General features: G+C 44.0%; 1 protein-coding gene across 3 annotated transcripts in view; it reads right to left on the bottom strand.

Annotated features, from left to right (window-relative positions):
* The window catches only part of ZFYVE26 (zinc finger FYVE-type containing 26), a 710,441-nt gene that overhangs the window by 532,729 nt on the left and 163,429 nt on the right, over positions 1-14,283 (bottom strand). For all 3 annotated transcript variants that reach the window (XM_086937127.1, XM_086937129.1, XM_086937128.1), the window contains exons 7-8: positions 10,664-10,752; positions 1,363-1,523 (exon numbers count right to left, since the gene is read on the bottom strand). In XM_086937127.1, the coding sequence (XP_086793253.1) occupies positions 1,363-1,523; positions 10,664-10,752 (250 nt within the window). The remainder of the gene's footprint in view (positions 1-1,362; positions 1,524-10,663; positions 10,753-14,283) is intronic.

The raw sequence follows: 14,283 nt of genomic DNA, 5'->3' as shown, positions 1-14,283 counted from the left end.
CATCAACTGGTAGAGATCCACCGCCTCCAGTTCTGCAATGAGGGTGGAGGTGTCGTGGTCATCCAGGGTTTCTAGATGGAAGTTGAAGTCACCCAAGATGGGCGGCTTCTCCTGCTAGAGGTACCAGTAAACTGCCCTGAGCAGAGAGGAATTCCACTCGGGGACCTGGGGGACGGTAAAGGAGGGTTCCTTTAAATGTTTGTGAGTGGTAAAGTGTTATGGGAAATGCCACAGCTTTGCAAGTCGTAGTGGGGATTGTCTCTGTCCTGACTAGATGTTTGTTGCGATGTGGGATTGCTAGTCCACCTCCCTTTTTTAAGGTTCTCTCATGTCAAAAATACGCAGAATACATCCGGGTTTGCGGTGCAAAAGTCCGGACCAGAAGAGGGGTCTCCCCAGGTTCCTGTAATAAACAATATGTCTAACTTTGGTCTGTTAGGAAATCTGCTATTTCATATTTATGTTTAGGGAGTGAGTGGGCATTTAGGAGCGCTAGGTACATATGATCCTGATTTGTGTACAGAGGTTAGGTCAGAGCAGCTCCTGATTTGTGGTGGGTATTCAGCTTGAAAGAGCAATTGGAGCAGCTGAAGTTTGAGTTATTGGCTAAAGAGCAAGGACAGGAGTGTATTTTGGTAGCACAGCAAATGTTTTTAGCTGGGTACTGGAGTAAGTTGTCATTGTGTAGTGCCCAGCTGATGTAACTGAACTAGGGATCGTGGCCCTGGGCCCGGTCCAGGCGCAGACGGGCTTGCCTTAGGTGCCCGCTGCGCGTTGGGGAAAACATTCCAATTTGTGCAGCCAGTTAACAACTAGCCTGCTGACAGCAGAGTGTGTTATGGTAGCAAACAACACTTCCAGTTCTGCGTCGTGTTACACACAAACCTAAGAATCCGTGGTGGACCGGGAAAGACGCTCCGTGACCAAGCGTAAAGTACAATGTGCCCAGGTAAATTTAAGTGAGCTAAAAACAGTGATGTGATTATTTAAAAGCGATTTTCACAATTATGTCAACAATTTAACACAAAGCATGGAGGTTAGCTGGAAGTCCTTTACCAGGCGCTTCGTTCACAGCTCAGCACACAACTGAACTCGTACATCTAAACGCGTCCATGTGGATGAGCGACTGTAAAGACAGGACAGTGTTATTATACTAGAGTACAGTACTGGATAAATAGTTCTTGTTTGAGAATAAGCATTCTACAATGACCCAATTGAAGACAACCCAAATAAGCAAACCTATGAATGGAATAATTTAGGTTTCCGATAGCTCTGGTGGGTAATGCAATTTAAAAAAAAACAATCACCATAACAATTAAACCTTTTGGGCACTACAACAATAAAACTTCAGCTGGTACTTACTAGCTCCATCATTCCCTATTGGAAGATCCTTCTGCAGCAGGGCAAGAACAATATCCTCATCCAGAGCCGGCAGGTTTGTCAGGTGATGCAAAACATATAGGGACGAATGGCAGTCCAGACTGTGAAGGTGTTGCAGAAGATCCCTCTTGGTGATACTGCCACTGTTACAAACAAGGAAATGAAGAGGAAAGTGTCTGGTCAGCAAATATTTGTATAAAAACGCAATTATTTGCAAATCCTATATAGTTCAAAATGTGCTTAAATAGACAAACTACACTATGCCAAAAACAGCACAGATACACTATCAATAACCTACCTAAATCCCTTTCCTACAACAGAATATGTAAAGACATACCATACCACACAGCACTGCCAGAATATGTAATTAACTAGTGACTAGAGCCCCCAACACCATATCTATCCTTTTAAGTTGTGCATTTATGATACTTTAGTTGGGGGATCTGGGGCTTTTTCATTTAAAATATATGAGCAAATTTAGCATCTTTAGCATCAACTGCTGCTCCCTCCCTAGGGTCTAGCAGCATACATTTAACTATTTGTGGGGTAATGTCCCAGACGCCCTGTTCCAGACTAAGACGTGGCTTCATGAGGTGTCGCTGCCAGATGTTATTGCTGCACTTCCACCAATCTATGCCATCGCTAGTAGGATAGACAGAATAGGGTAGTAGGCGGAATTGCCATTATCTTTTAGAAGAAATACAAATGTACAATACAGGAGGGGGAACATCCTTTACGATGCGGATGTTACCCCGCGCTACCATTACGACGCATCTCTTACAACGCAAGTCGTAACCACGACTTGCGCTGGAGGGCGCTCAAGGACAAGGAATAGTTCATTTACTATTCCAACACCTTCCCTACTATCCACGGGGACTGTTGTTGGAATAGTAAATTAAACTATTCCTAAGTCTGCACCCTACAGCGCAAGTCATGGTAACGACTTGTGTTGTAAAACACGCATTGTAACGGTATGCGTGGTAATAGCCCGCGTCGTACCGTCATACATCCGTACAGGAGCTACCCATTCGCAAGTGTGAAGCTTAGTTTTTCTCACTATATCTCACACAATATCCTGGGCCTGATCTATCGGCCTCTGGGATATAATGGGAAATAGTGCTCATTGGTTCCTGAACTACTCTCCCCACACATTCGTAAGTGTGCCAGTTTAACGCTCCTAGGAGATCTCAATACCCATCTTGAAGATCCCATGTGCATTCTGGATGCGAAACTTCTAGAGGATCTGAGTGTGCTCAATTTAGCTTTCATCAATTCAACCACAAGCACACGAGGCTGGCCACCTCTTGGATCCCATCTTCTCCAATATCAAGGAGCTCAACACAGATCCACCCTTGCTGCTATTCTGGTCGGACCATATGGCAGTGCCTTTTGCCATCAGGACTCAGGACACCTCCTCTGTAGGGGTGGCAAAACCTTTACTCAAGTCTAGCAACTGGGCTAAATTAGACCTTCTTGCTTTGAATGTAAAACATCGAAGCACTGTACCAGACAAGGAACAGACTTAAATCAGCCGATAATCTTGAATGCAACTCCTAGGTCCTCAAAGAGGCTCCACCCCCTGCCCTATGGTTTACCGAAGCTCTGGACTTGGAGAAAAAAACTTGCAAATGCTTGTAGAAAGTCCCATGACCAGTATAAAACAGCTTTGCAAAACTATCATGGGCTCTGCAAAACTGCTCAGGCTTCATTCTACTCAGACAATCTCCAAAACTGCTCTAAGACACTCTTTAAAGTGGTCACAGCACTCTCTTACCCTAGTAAAACGACTCCGGCGCCATAACGGTCTCAGTCACAATTCGAAGAGCTGGCAGACTTTTTCGTTAAAAAGGTGGCTGATATGGGAGCTTGCCCCAAGAGGTGATGAAAATACCTCGAATATGCCACTGGCCGCTCCTAAAATGAAGCTGTTTTCCCTGTTGGACACCCTAGGTTTCTGGCTTTTCTACAGTTGATTAAATCCCCTCCCATCGAATAAGATTAACCTCTTGGACGGGACCGGTTACAAATTATGGTTCGGCTGCTCAGCTCCTCATTGCAAGTGGGATACATCCCTCAGGAAGGAAGCATGCCATGGGACTACGATTAAAACAAAAGCCCAATCTGGATCCCACTCGGTCTAACTTCAGACCATTTTCATTGCTGCCCATCTTCTGCAAACTTTTGGAGAAACATGTGAACTCGCAGCTTACCACCTTTGTGGAAGCCCAGAACTTCGCCTCTCATCACAGTAAGGTTTCAGAGATGGACACAGGACCAAATTCCACCTCCTAGGAGTCACAGAACACCTAAAACGACTCCTGGACGAGGTGGTACAGCCACGCTAATTCTATTGGACCTTAGCACAGCGTTTGACACGGTCACATTTCACACTCCTGGAAAGGTAGGCAAAGTTGGGTCTCCGGGAAAAAACAGAATTAGCCTATATGACCTTGTTCCTTAAAGACAGCACATTTCAGGTTTTCTCAGCCAGTGCTAGGCCAGAGAAGTGTGCTCTTACTTCCAGAGTTCTGCGGACTAACCTATGCAAATTATACTCAAATCATCTTCTCCTTGTCATCTGCACATAACATCGGGGCCCTGAACTTGCGTTTGGGTCACATTTCCACCTGAATGAATCGCAATTCACTCAAGCATAGCATAGATTTGGCCGGAGTCTCTCAGGCCCCTTTCCGAACTGTCTTTCAATGTAAAGAACCCTGACTTCTGGCTGGACGAGAGTCTTTCAATGAATCCACAGGTAGCCAAGGTGACCTTCACATGCTTCTGAGTGCTGAAGAGGATAAAAAGAAAATGGGGATGATTACACCGTCCGCCCAAATAGACTACAACAACATTTTGTATCTAGGAGTGGATAAGGCATCCATCCGTCACCTAGAAGTAGTCCAAAACTCTGCGGCTATATATTGCCTTCCAAAGCACTCCTCTGTATCAAACCTCCTCCGCGAGCTCCATTGGCTCACTGTGGAAAAACTAATACAGTTTAAAGCATTGTGCTACATGCACAAAGCTAGATTTGGCACAGGCCTGCAATACTTTCAAGACCAGTTGGTGCCTCACCAGCACACACGCACGCTTCGCTCGCTCAACCAGTCTCTTTGCACATGGCCAAAATCTGCTTGGCTCACATGGGAGGTTGGTCCAAGGCATTCTTTGGCCCAAAGATGTGGAATTCCGTACCTGAATCTCTGAGAAGCTGTACCTCTTTGGAAACCTGGATGCACTAAAGCTGATGGCTAGATCTACTCTACCTCGCATAGCCCCAGGAAACCCTTTTGTGTAGTTGAGCGCTTTACAAGACACAAAAATAAGAATATTCTATCAACCAGCTGCTTTCCACACTCATATGTTCACAAGGCAGTGGGCAAGCAAGAGATAATACATAAAGAGCTCTGGTACAGCTCTCTGGTGTCACCAATCAAACATACAACCCTCTAGCTCGGACACACTTACCTAACAAAGAAACATTCCTTCATCTTCACTCGATGCACATCTCTACAACCATAATCGCACTCCTGAACTGCGATGTGAAGTCATTCCTGGACTAACAAAAGCGCTAAACAGCTATACTAATGGAAGAATAAGAGCCACATAAATACCTAATAATCATGTCAACAGACATCAGGGAGGATTTTCACCACACAAGCAGAGGCAGTAAGTATCTGCATTTAAATATTTACTGCCTAATACCTACCAATAAATGCTAAAGATTGCAAAGGAAAAAAAAAAAAAGAGTCCAATGATCCAAAAGGCTTAGCACGAAAATGTCAAAAGCTGGATTGCTATCTGTCGTTCAGTTACGTATTCTTGCATTTTTGCGTTTTTTGCCTTCCTTTCTGATTTCTTGCCTTTAACATTTCAGTTGATCGGAGCAATGATGCTGTCAAAGTTTGACAGACATATTCCTTTTAACATTTATAATAGAAATAATGTACATTCAAATCTTGCTTATTAAGCTCGCGGTTTAAAAAAACATGTACTTGATTTTTAATTTCAGTAACAATATTTTTACTTATAGCAAACAACACTATTTCTAGATATCATTAAGTTAAGAGCTTTAGAGACGCTCAGCGTGATGAATTGGCGGCGTCTATCACATCAGAGGGTAGTCATTGCGGCACTTTCCAACGGGAAATCCCCGGGCCCCGATGAACTCCCTGCGGAGTTTTACAAGGCATATCCGGATCTCCTGATCCCGGAATTGATCAAAATATACGAGGCAGCACTGGAAGACTCCTCATTACCACCCACCTTAAATGAAGCCACCTTGGTCTCCCTCTTAAAGCCCGGAAAGGACAAGACACAGTTGGGTTCATACCGGCCACTCGCCCTTCTGAATACCGACTACAAAATATTAGCATCCACATTGGCCCGGAGGCTAGCCCTATACATGCCCACACTAGTCCACGCAGACCAGAACGGTTTTGTACCCACACGCAGCACATGGCAAAACATCCGCCGGCTATTCAGGGTACAGGAATACGCGAGGACGCCTTGGCCGCGATCGGGGTGTCTTGTATTAGATTTGGAAAAGGCATTTGATTCAGTGGAATGGCCGTACCTCCGAGCAGTAATGCAGAAGAATGACCTAGGAGAGGCATTCACAGATCTGGTCAGCCTCCTCTATCAGACGCCCAGCGTACGGGTCCGGATCGGGGGCCTCCTGTCCGATACCATACAAGTAAGACGGGGCACGAGGCAGGGCTGCCCCTTGTCACCGCTGCTCTTCTCCTTAGCGATGGAACCGCTGGCGGAACTTCTGAGGAGACAGGGCGCGGATTGGGGTATTCCACTGATAGATGGCACGCACGCGGTCTCACTATATGCTGATGACCTGCTCCTCTATATCAGGGACCTCACACGGATACCGCAAGGACTCACAGACACCCTGCGAGAGTTCACGACTCACTCGGGACTGAAAGTTAACTGGGGGAAATCCGGGTTTTACCCCTTTCACCCAGACATGCAGGAATGCGAGGAGCGTCTAGGGGGAACGACACTGACCTGGCATGCAGGCACCTTCAAATACCTGGGCATCCACATCTACCGGTCCCCAGCGGATGTGCTGGAAGGCAACCTAATCAGGGCCATTTCCTCCCTATGAGCCCAAATGGCTTTCTGGAGCACGCTCCCACTGAATGTCCCAGCCCGAGTCACCCTGACGAAGATGATAGCGCTCCCGAGGCTCCTTTACTATTACTCTAATATACCGGTGTATGTTCCCAACCGGATCTTCAGGAAACTAGAGACCATGATCCGGGCGCTCATTTGGAACACCGGGAGGCCCAGAGTGGCGCTGAAAAAACTATACACCCCAGCGACCGTGGGAGGACTGGTGGTCTCCAATCAGGAGCTTTACTATCTTGCGGCACAGCTGCAGTGGGTGGTGGGCTGGCTCGCGGGGAGGAACCTGACTGATACGGCCTCGGAGATACCGGCCCTGACCCATACCCGGGGGCTTGCGCTGTTCCACCCCTTAGCTAAAGCAACCCACGGAACGGGCTGCACCTGACGGTAGCACTCAAATGCTACAAACGCACACTAGGACTCACGCGGGCGGTCACACCCTATGCCCCCGCGCTTCCGCTGCAGGGCATGCCCAGAGTCGGAGGCGTGATCACTGCGACCATGCTGGAGAGATGGGAGCAAGCGGGGATAGGAACAAAGACGGATCTGTACAAAGATGGCGCCCTGATCCCGTTTGAGAGCCTGGTAACGGACACCGATTTACCGGCGGGGCAGTTCCTACTGCATGCCTTCATGATTCGAGAATGCACGAAACGCTGGGGAGACATGACGGAGGAACCATAGACACACCTACTGATGCAGTACCTCCACATCATAGGAAATGGGTCCCATGTGATACATTGGCTGGCACAGGCATTACAGTCACACACGGCATGCACGCTCCAGCCACTGAGAGACAAATGGACAGCTGACAGAGGGAGGGATTGGACAGACAAGGAATGGGAGCGGATCCTGGAAGGACCGCGCATATACCACGCAATTCGAGATTCAAAATCATACAATTCTACATCATACACAGAGCATATCTGTCCCCTGACAAAATTAACCGTTATTTTGCACTGGATACCTCCGGCTGCCCGCGCTGTTTGTTACTGAATGCTGACCTTCTGCACATGCTGTGGGCATGTCCCAGGTTGCAGACGTATTGGCAGGACGTGACTATACTGTTAACGAAAGGTGTAGGGACAGAACTACGGCACGCATGGGAGACTTGCGTACTGGGGCTGTTCAAGAGGTCGAAGCAAAACAAGGCTCACGCCAGGTTCTGGGATCTGGGATTGGTAGCCGAGCATGCCAGGAGCAGGGTATAACATAGACATGGGGTTCCCCTTGTAATATAGAAGCATGCAGATGGGGAAGGGCACGAGGAAAAAACATAGTGAGGAGCGCATACACACACACACAGGATGCAGAGTCATTGCCTGGCCCTGCCTTCCTCCCCCCACCCCCTCCCTCCCCACGGGAATGATCGATCTCGCATCTAACCGATGCAGAAATACGACCCCCCCATATCAGACGCACCCCACCACTCACCCACTAAGCCACGCACACCGATCCGCAATTGCGGAACATCCACGACACGCATGAACACGGTACCTGACTACGGGACTCTGATGACCAGAGTCGTAACGCAGCACTCCCTTTCATTTGAGTTAATGTTTGCCCCCTCCCTGATATTCTTTACTTCCTCTCTCTGTTCGGAGGTTGGTTTTACAGACTGTTGCCCCCCAGTTGACAGCGCTGTACTCTCAAGATTCACGGGCACACTTACAGGTACATAACATACGGCAACACATACCACATTACTCCGCTGACGTAAAACAGCAGCCATGATGCACTCACAGATAGGAACATCACCACCCCGAACAAAGAGACCGGTCCACCCAGAGAGGTCTCTTATCAGGGAAACATCACTCCGCAATACTGAGTATGAAAACGAGGGGTGCATAGTGGGCAGCGAGCTACAGGTCGCGCCCTGGACAGCATGATAAACCGGGTACTCTGGTGAGATGGATGACGCCACATGTAATGATATGTAACGAGGAAATGCTACTTGATAACATTGTCAGTTTCTCCCATTGATGCTAACGGCCCAGTTATGTGGCGATTGAAATCATTAGAATAATTGCTGTTTATGTTTACACCTGTAATGCACATGCTAACCTGATTTATGCTTCCTCATTAAGATATGCCCAAAGTGATGTAACTGTATATTGAGCGATCAATAAAACATATTTAAAAAAAAAATCATTAAGTTAAGAGCTGACCTATAATTGGTATGCCCTATAATCGGTATGCCCTTTAGCCAGTAACACTTGTCAAATAGGTGTCCCCAGCTCTTTTTACTATTGGCATTGAAATGTTAAGCGACAACCTTATTTTCCATTACGTTTGCATTTTTGGGTGGATATCGTTAGATCAGTCCCTTCTAAATTTGATAACTAACAGTGCTGCAATACATTCAAGTTCTCTACACACTCTATCCTGAGACATATCAATGCACATATATGAAGTCACTCGATGACTTTGGCAGGTTAGGTAAGATAGCGGAATGAATGTGCTGCATAAAGCACTTCTAATCCGTCCTTTCCTCTCCCCCCCCCAACCCCACAGCAGAGCCATGCCTGCCACTTGATCAGAATAGCCATCTCTAAAGATGAGAGAGAAGTGACCCTATAGCACAGTTACAGCTGACGTCATAGGTGAAAACATTAGAGTGACTGAAATATGTGCAGGTAGGCATTTTCTTATTCTGTGGGAGTTCACTTTTATAAGTTAAATGGAGATGTTCAGAACCTAAAAGTCCTTAAAAGTCATTCTCTGTTGTTTTTTTAAGGATGTCAGTCTATAGATATTTAGAATCACACAAGGTCAAAATAGCTTATTCTGAAGGTCACCAACTCATTAATCATCCTAGAAGATCTACCACTGTGGAAAATCACTGAAATATTCTACACGTTGTGCTATAGAAAACTATAGCTGTCCCTGATCTCATCTAACTAGAAAGTGACAAAAATGCTTCCAAGACCGCTCTTAAACAGTTCCTAAATTAAACTGGTAGTTGCAGGTGGGGCCTACCTACAAGTACTCATTTTTGGGTACTGGGACATACTTTTCATCATTAGTCATTGACCCAGAACAGAAAAGAAAAAAGTAGAAAAGGGGAAAAGAAGAAGAGAGAAGAAAAAGTGAAAATAGTGATGGATGGAGAAAAGAGAGATGAAAAAGAACCTGCATAAGAGATAATGGGGCAGATAATGGAGGATTGTGGATTAAAGGGTTATAAGGGTGAATCAAGACTAATCAGCCTTGGTACTCAGCAACCTCAGCAATCAGCAGCAAGCTTCTGAGAAAAAGTTTGCCCACCAGCAATTATTCTTTTAAAAATCAAGCACTGATCATAACTATCTCCATGCACTAGTAGGATTCTCTTGTTGCATGCTTTTTTTTGGAAGATCAGGATATAATTTATGCTGTTCAACAACCAAATGCACTGTGTTTTAGCTTACCACAACTATCCTATCATTTACGTGACTTAGTTTACTGCTTGCTAAAGAAGACAAACAAGATGCAGTCCCAGAATAAAACTACTTGCAGAATTGTGTAATTAGAGATGAAAGGAGTGAATGTCTTGTGTGTCTGATGAAATGATGTGTGGGTCATCCAGAAAGGCATTCAACTAGGTTATAGGAGCAATCTGTATTTAGGAATGTGGGTCTAGTGCGAAGTGGTATATATAATCACTGGATGGATCTGAGTTTCACCTCATGATGATCAGTCCGGATCTCAGTATTCCAAGCTTAGTCAATTTTGTAAGAGTGTGTTTGTTACCAATACACATCTGTTACTCAGCACCAAGATATCTCGCAAAGTGAATTGGTGCTTTACAACTATATATTCTGATAGGTTATATGGGCTTTTATACGAAACAGGGGCAGGAAAGTGAAAATGTATCAAGAGCGGCCCAGCAGTATGGAAAGAATGGCAAAAGTTGGTTTGTGTTGTCCCAAAAGAAGGGCGTGCTCATGTCATTAAGCATGGAAAGACAGTTTTTAATCACCCCTTTCCAGAGCAAACCTGCAAGCCAAAGATTGCACAGTTACTAAGTCCAGCACCTTAGCTAAAGATGTTATGTTACCAGTTAAGGAATGCAGGGATGACAAAGGCATTCCTGCTTCCAAACATCAACATTTTGCATTGCACATGCATGCACATTCTGAAGTGCATTTTACTTTACCTGCTTTGATGTATACACCATTCCAGAACCTCCAGCTGAGCCCAAAGTCCATCACAAAATTCCTTCAAGACAAAATCCTTGCACAAATCCTAAATACAAATTTACATAAGTAAAAATTAATGTATGTGTCCAGCCAAACAAGTAATTTACAAACGTAATATTTATTTTCAACACTTCACACAAAAACAGTTATAATTTAAAAGGAAATAAAAAGAGCCCGTGAGTTTCAACCTACTGGAATTGGGATACCCACAAAGAATCATTAATGGAATCCTGGGAACCGGGCAAAATACAAATTACAGAATCAAGCATCCATCAAACCAATACACATGATGAAATATTCAAATTAATTTACAAACAAATATAAACAAAATCAAAATTTTATGGGAAGGGTGGAGCATTTCCAAATTGAATTGAGGCCGCTTATCGTCCATACTGTATTCGGTTTGATGCACTTGCACTACTCCCACCAATCAATCTCAGGATGTCAATTTATATTTTGGTCTCCAATTTATAATGTCTTCACATTTACAGAACATTTAAAAAAAATGTCAGTTTTGCATTTTGCTTCTTCCTTTATATAATGTTATTTATCTTTTAATATCATTTCATTTTCTTAAGCAGTTCACGTCACTGACTCAGGTTAAGAACCACCACTATACTTACTATGATAATCATGACTAGGGGTGGATGAAATGGAGCCCCTCTTGTCGCAAGGAACGCCAGAAATGGGCACCACTCTTCCTGTTTTGGTGATCTACTCATACCTCTCATGAAGACTGGACTGCTAACATTAATATATTGCAAAAACAGGCATAGGAAAGAACATCCAAGGTGTTTTATGTTTGGTGTGGCTTTCAGCCAATCAAATGGCCTTGAACATTCTTCGCCTGAAGGCCGGAATGGAAGTGAGAGTGATATTGGTGAGTGGAGCTTAGCCCCCAGAGTCATAGATCAACTGTGGATGAAATAATTAGCCTACTTGTAACAATGACGGTACAGACTACCCCATCAATCAAAGAGTTTGTGGTAATATGGCGATATTCCAGCCATATCAAGCTTCATTAAAATATGGCATAAGAAGCATACTATATTATTATGAAGAGAGAGTCTAAGATCCTTGTAGGGTCCCTTTGGTATCCCTCTCGAGACCAATTATGTTAAGTTACATACTTATGTATTTCAATCAAAGGGGCGTATTGAAGCCCCTGTCTGGACGCACAGCGTTGATTTGTGCATAACAAAGATGCCAAACTTAAACCATTTCGTCAAACACTTTTTTTATTCCAGGTTACTCCACAAATTTCACATTAAGTTCATGTTGATCCGTTACATGTAAGACACTTATGAATACATGAATTCCTTTAAACGCTGTAGGTATGCGTGTAGCCTTATCCTAAAGCACGGACTGTGAGATAAGTGTTCCTCTAAAGTTAATCCTTATCACCCAATGCATTTTGAGCCCATCTCGGCTCTTTGTCAGGGGTTTATCTGTACGTTTTAAAACATATCTGTTAGACTATACGTTCACAAAATGTTTCCCGTCAACTGTTATCCAAAGATGAACCAAAGATAGAACCAATACCATGAATATATACATGCAACTTTCGTTCTTCCCACCGTCAACATTTTGCCCACTGAATTAAATTATCACTGAATAAATGCTGGTTTCCAACTAACTTGTTCAAATGCATTTAACTAAATGTAACCTTCTAACTTCAAACATGAGCTTGTACCTTAAAGAAAACGTTCTGGTTCCTGCTCTCCATCCTAACGGTACTCAATCTGGGTTCATTACCGCCGTACTCCATTTTAAACACCTGTGTGGATGTCCCACCCCATTGCAAAAAGCTGTTTAACTTAGCTCATATAAGTTAAACGGCTTTTTGCAATGGATTCTGGCCCATGTGGTTCTATTAATTACCAGGAAGAACTTGGAAGCATAAAAGGGGGTGGGACATCCACACAGGTGTTTAAAATGGAGTACTGCGGTAATGAACTCAGTTTTGTAAGGCACTAATTTAACGCTAGATACTGAAGTAACTCAGTTGTGCTTTTCTCAGAGACCCTTTACTCGTAATACTCCATAAGACGTCTGGAGTGGGTAAGGGATAATATGCTCCATAGCTGAGTAGGACGAAAAATCCTATGATACAGTGTTCCAAAATATTGGCACCTTATCTTTGTTCCCTTGAAACTTGCTCTGCATTTTTCATTAAACAATGTCTATTAACAACAACAACACCGAAACCATAGGAGCTGTGCTGATCCAGTCGAAGCAGCTTTTAATGTTACATGTTTTGTTGAAACCGATGAGAATGCTATAATCATTCCTCCAAATTTGAGAGCTATCACTCTAAAACTTATAAACATGGCCTAACATCAAGAGGTGGTAGAGCAGTTTTTGTGATAGAGGCACATGAATACCACCAGACAGAGGTATTCTATTCATAGATAGTATTCCCAGAATCAAATCCAGTAACACACTTGTTTCACTTCTACAAAGAAGATGAACCACCCGAGGAATATATTCCCTTCGAGGACATTGAAATTCCACTTACATACCAGGAGCATGAGCTCTGGTTTAAAGGTGCCCTAAAACACTTAAATCACATTACCACGCTCGGTCCACTAGGTAGACTAGGAGCAACATGGCCAGTTTTAGCAGGTTACACACCTCATCCTGAAATCGAAGACATGACAGACGTAGAATTACTTGCTCAACTCAAAGAGTTAATCTAAAGACAATTGGTCCAATATGTCATGCAGACTCTTAATGTCCAACCTCCAATAGTTATTCCACAACAAACCTCTCACCAGGGGAATACACAAAGGATTACACCACAGACTTTACACGCAGTCATGGGTAAATTACCCGCAAAATAGGAACAAATTCCATTCTGGATAGCTCAGAAAATTACTCAAATCAAAGCGGTATTGCCCAATACCAGTCCCTATGACAAACATAGTATTCTAACTATCTGTTTACCAATGGGGATAACACCACTTGGCGCACAGTCTTTGCTGCGATCTACACTAAAACACATGGTGTTCCGTCTGTGACGGTAATACCTGCCGTCCTAAAATAGATTCAAAATGAATACGGGGCAGAGACTGCTCTGAATTTAGGTATGAAATTACTGAACATTTTTAAAAAGGTCTCAAAAATAATATTATCTAATATTAAAGGAGAAGCAGCATCAGTGGCGATCCGCCACAAATTAAGGGAATTTGATGTAACGGAACAACCACAAGAACTAGCCAGAATAATTGAAAAATCCTATGAAAATTAGGCAGAGACTGATTGGGTGGGAAACCAGTTAAACCACAACTGTTTGAAAGTCCTGAAAAGGTCTTCACTAAAAACACTCCTACGTCTTCTAAAAAGAAGTGGGAAAATAGAAAACAACCTTCCAAAGAGAAGCGTTCTCATTCTCAATGTAGGTCATCTCCAAAGGAGCCCTCTGAAAAGAGGTGCAACCTCCGGAATAGGGATAATTTGAGAAAACCTGACAGGTATCGAGATACTGATACATGTTCCTCTCGTACCTTTCAGATATTGTCACAGACATCCGAAAGAAGAGGACGGTCGGATCAAAAAGAAGAACGCGTTAGATCCA

This window comes from Lissotriton vulgaris, chromosome 9 (assembly GCF_964263255.1).
Source record: "Lissotriton vulgaris chromosome 9, aLisVul1.2, whole genome shotgun sequence".
In the NCBI taxonomy this organism is placed as follows: Eukaryota; Metazoa; Chordata; class Amphibia; order Caudata; family Salamandridae; genus Lissotriton; species Lissotriton vulgaris.
This window is presented reverse-complemented; position numbering and strand designations above follow the sequence as displayed.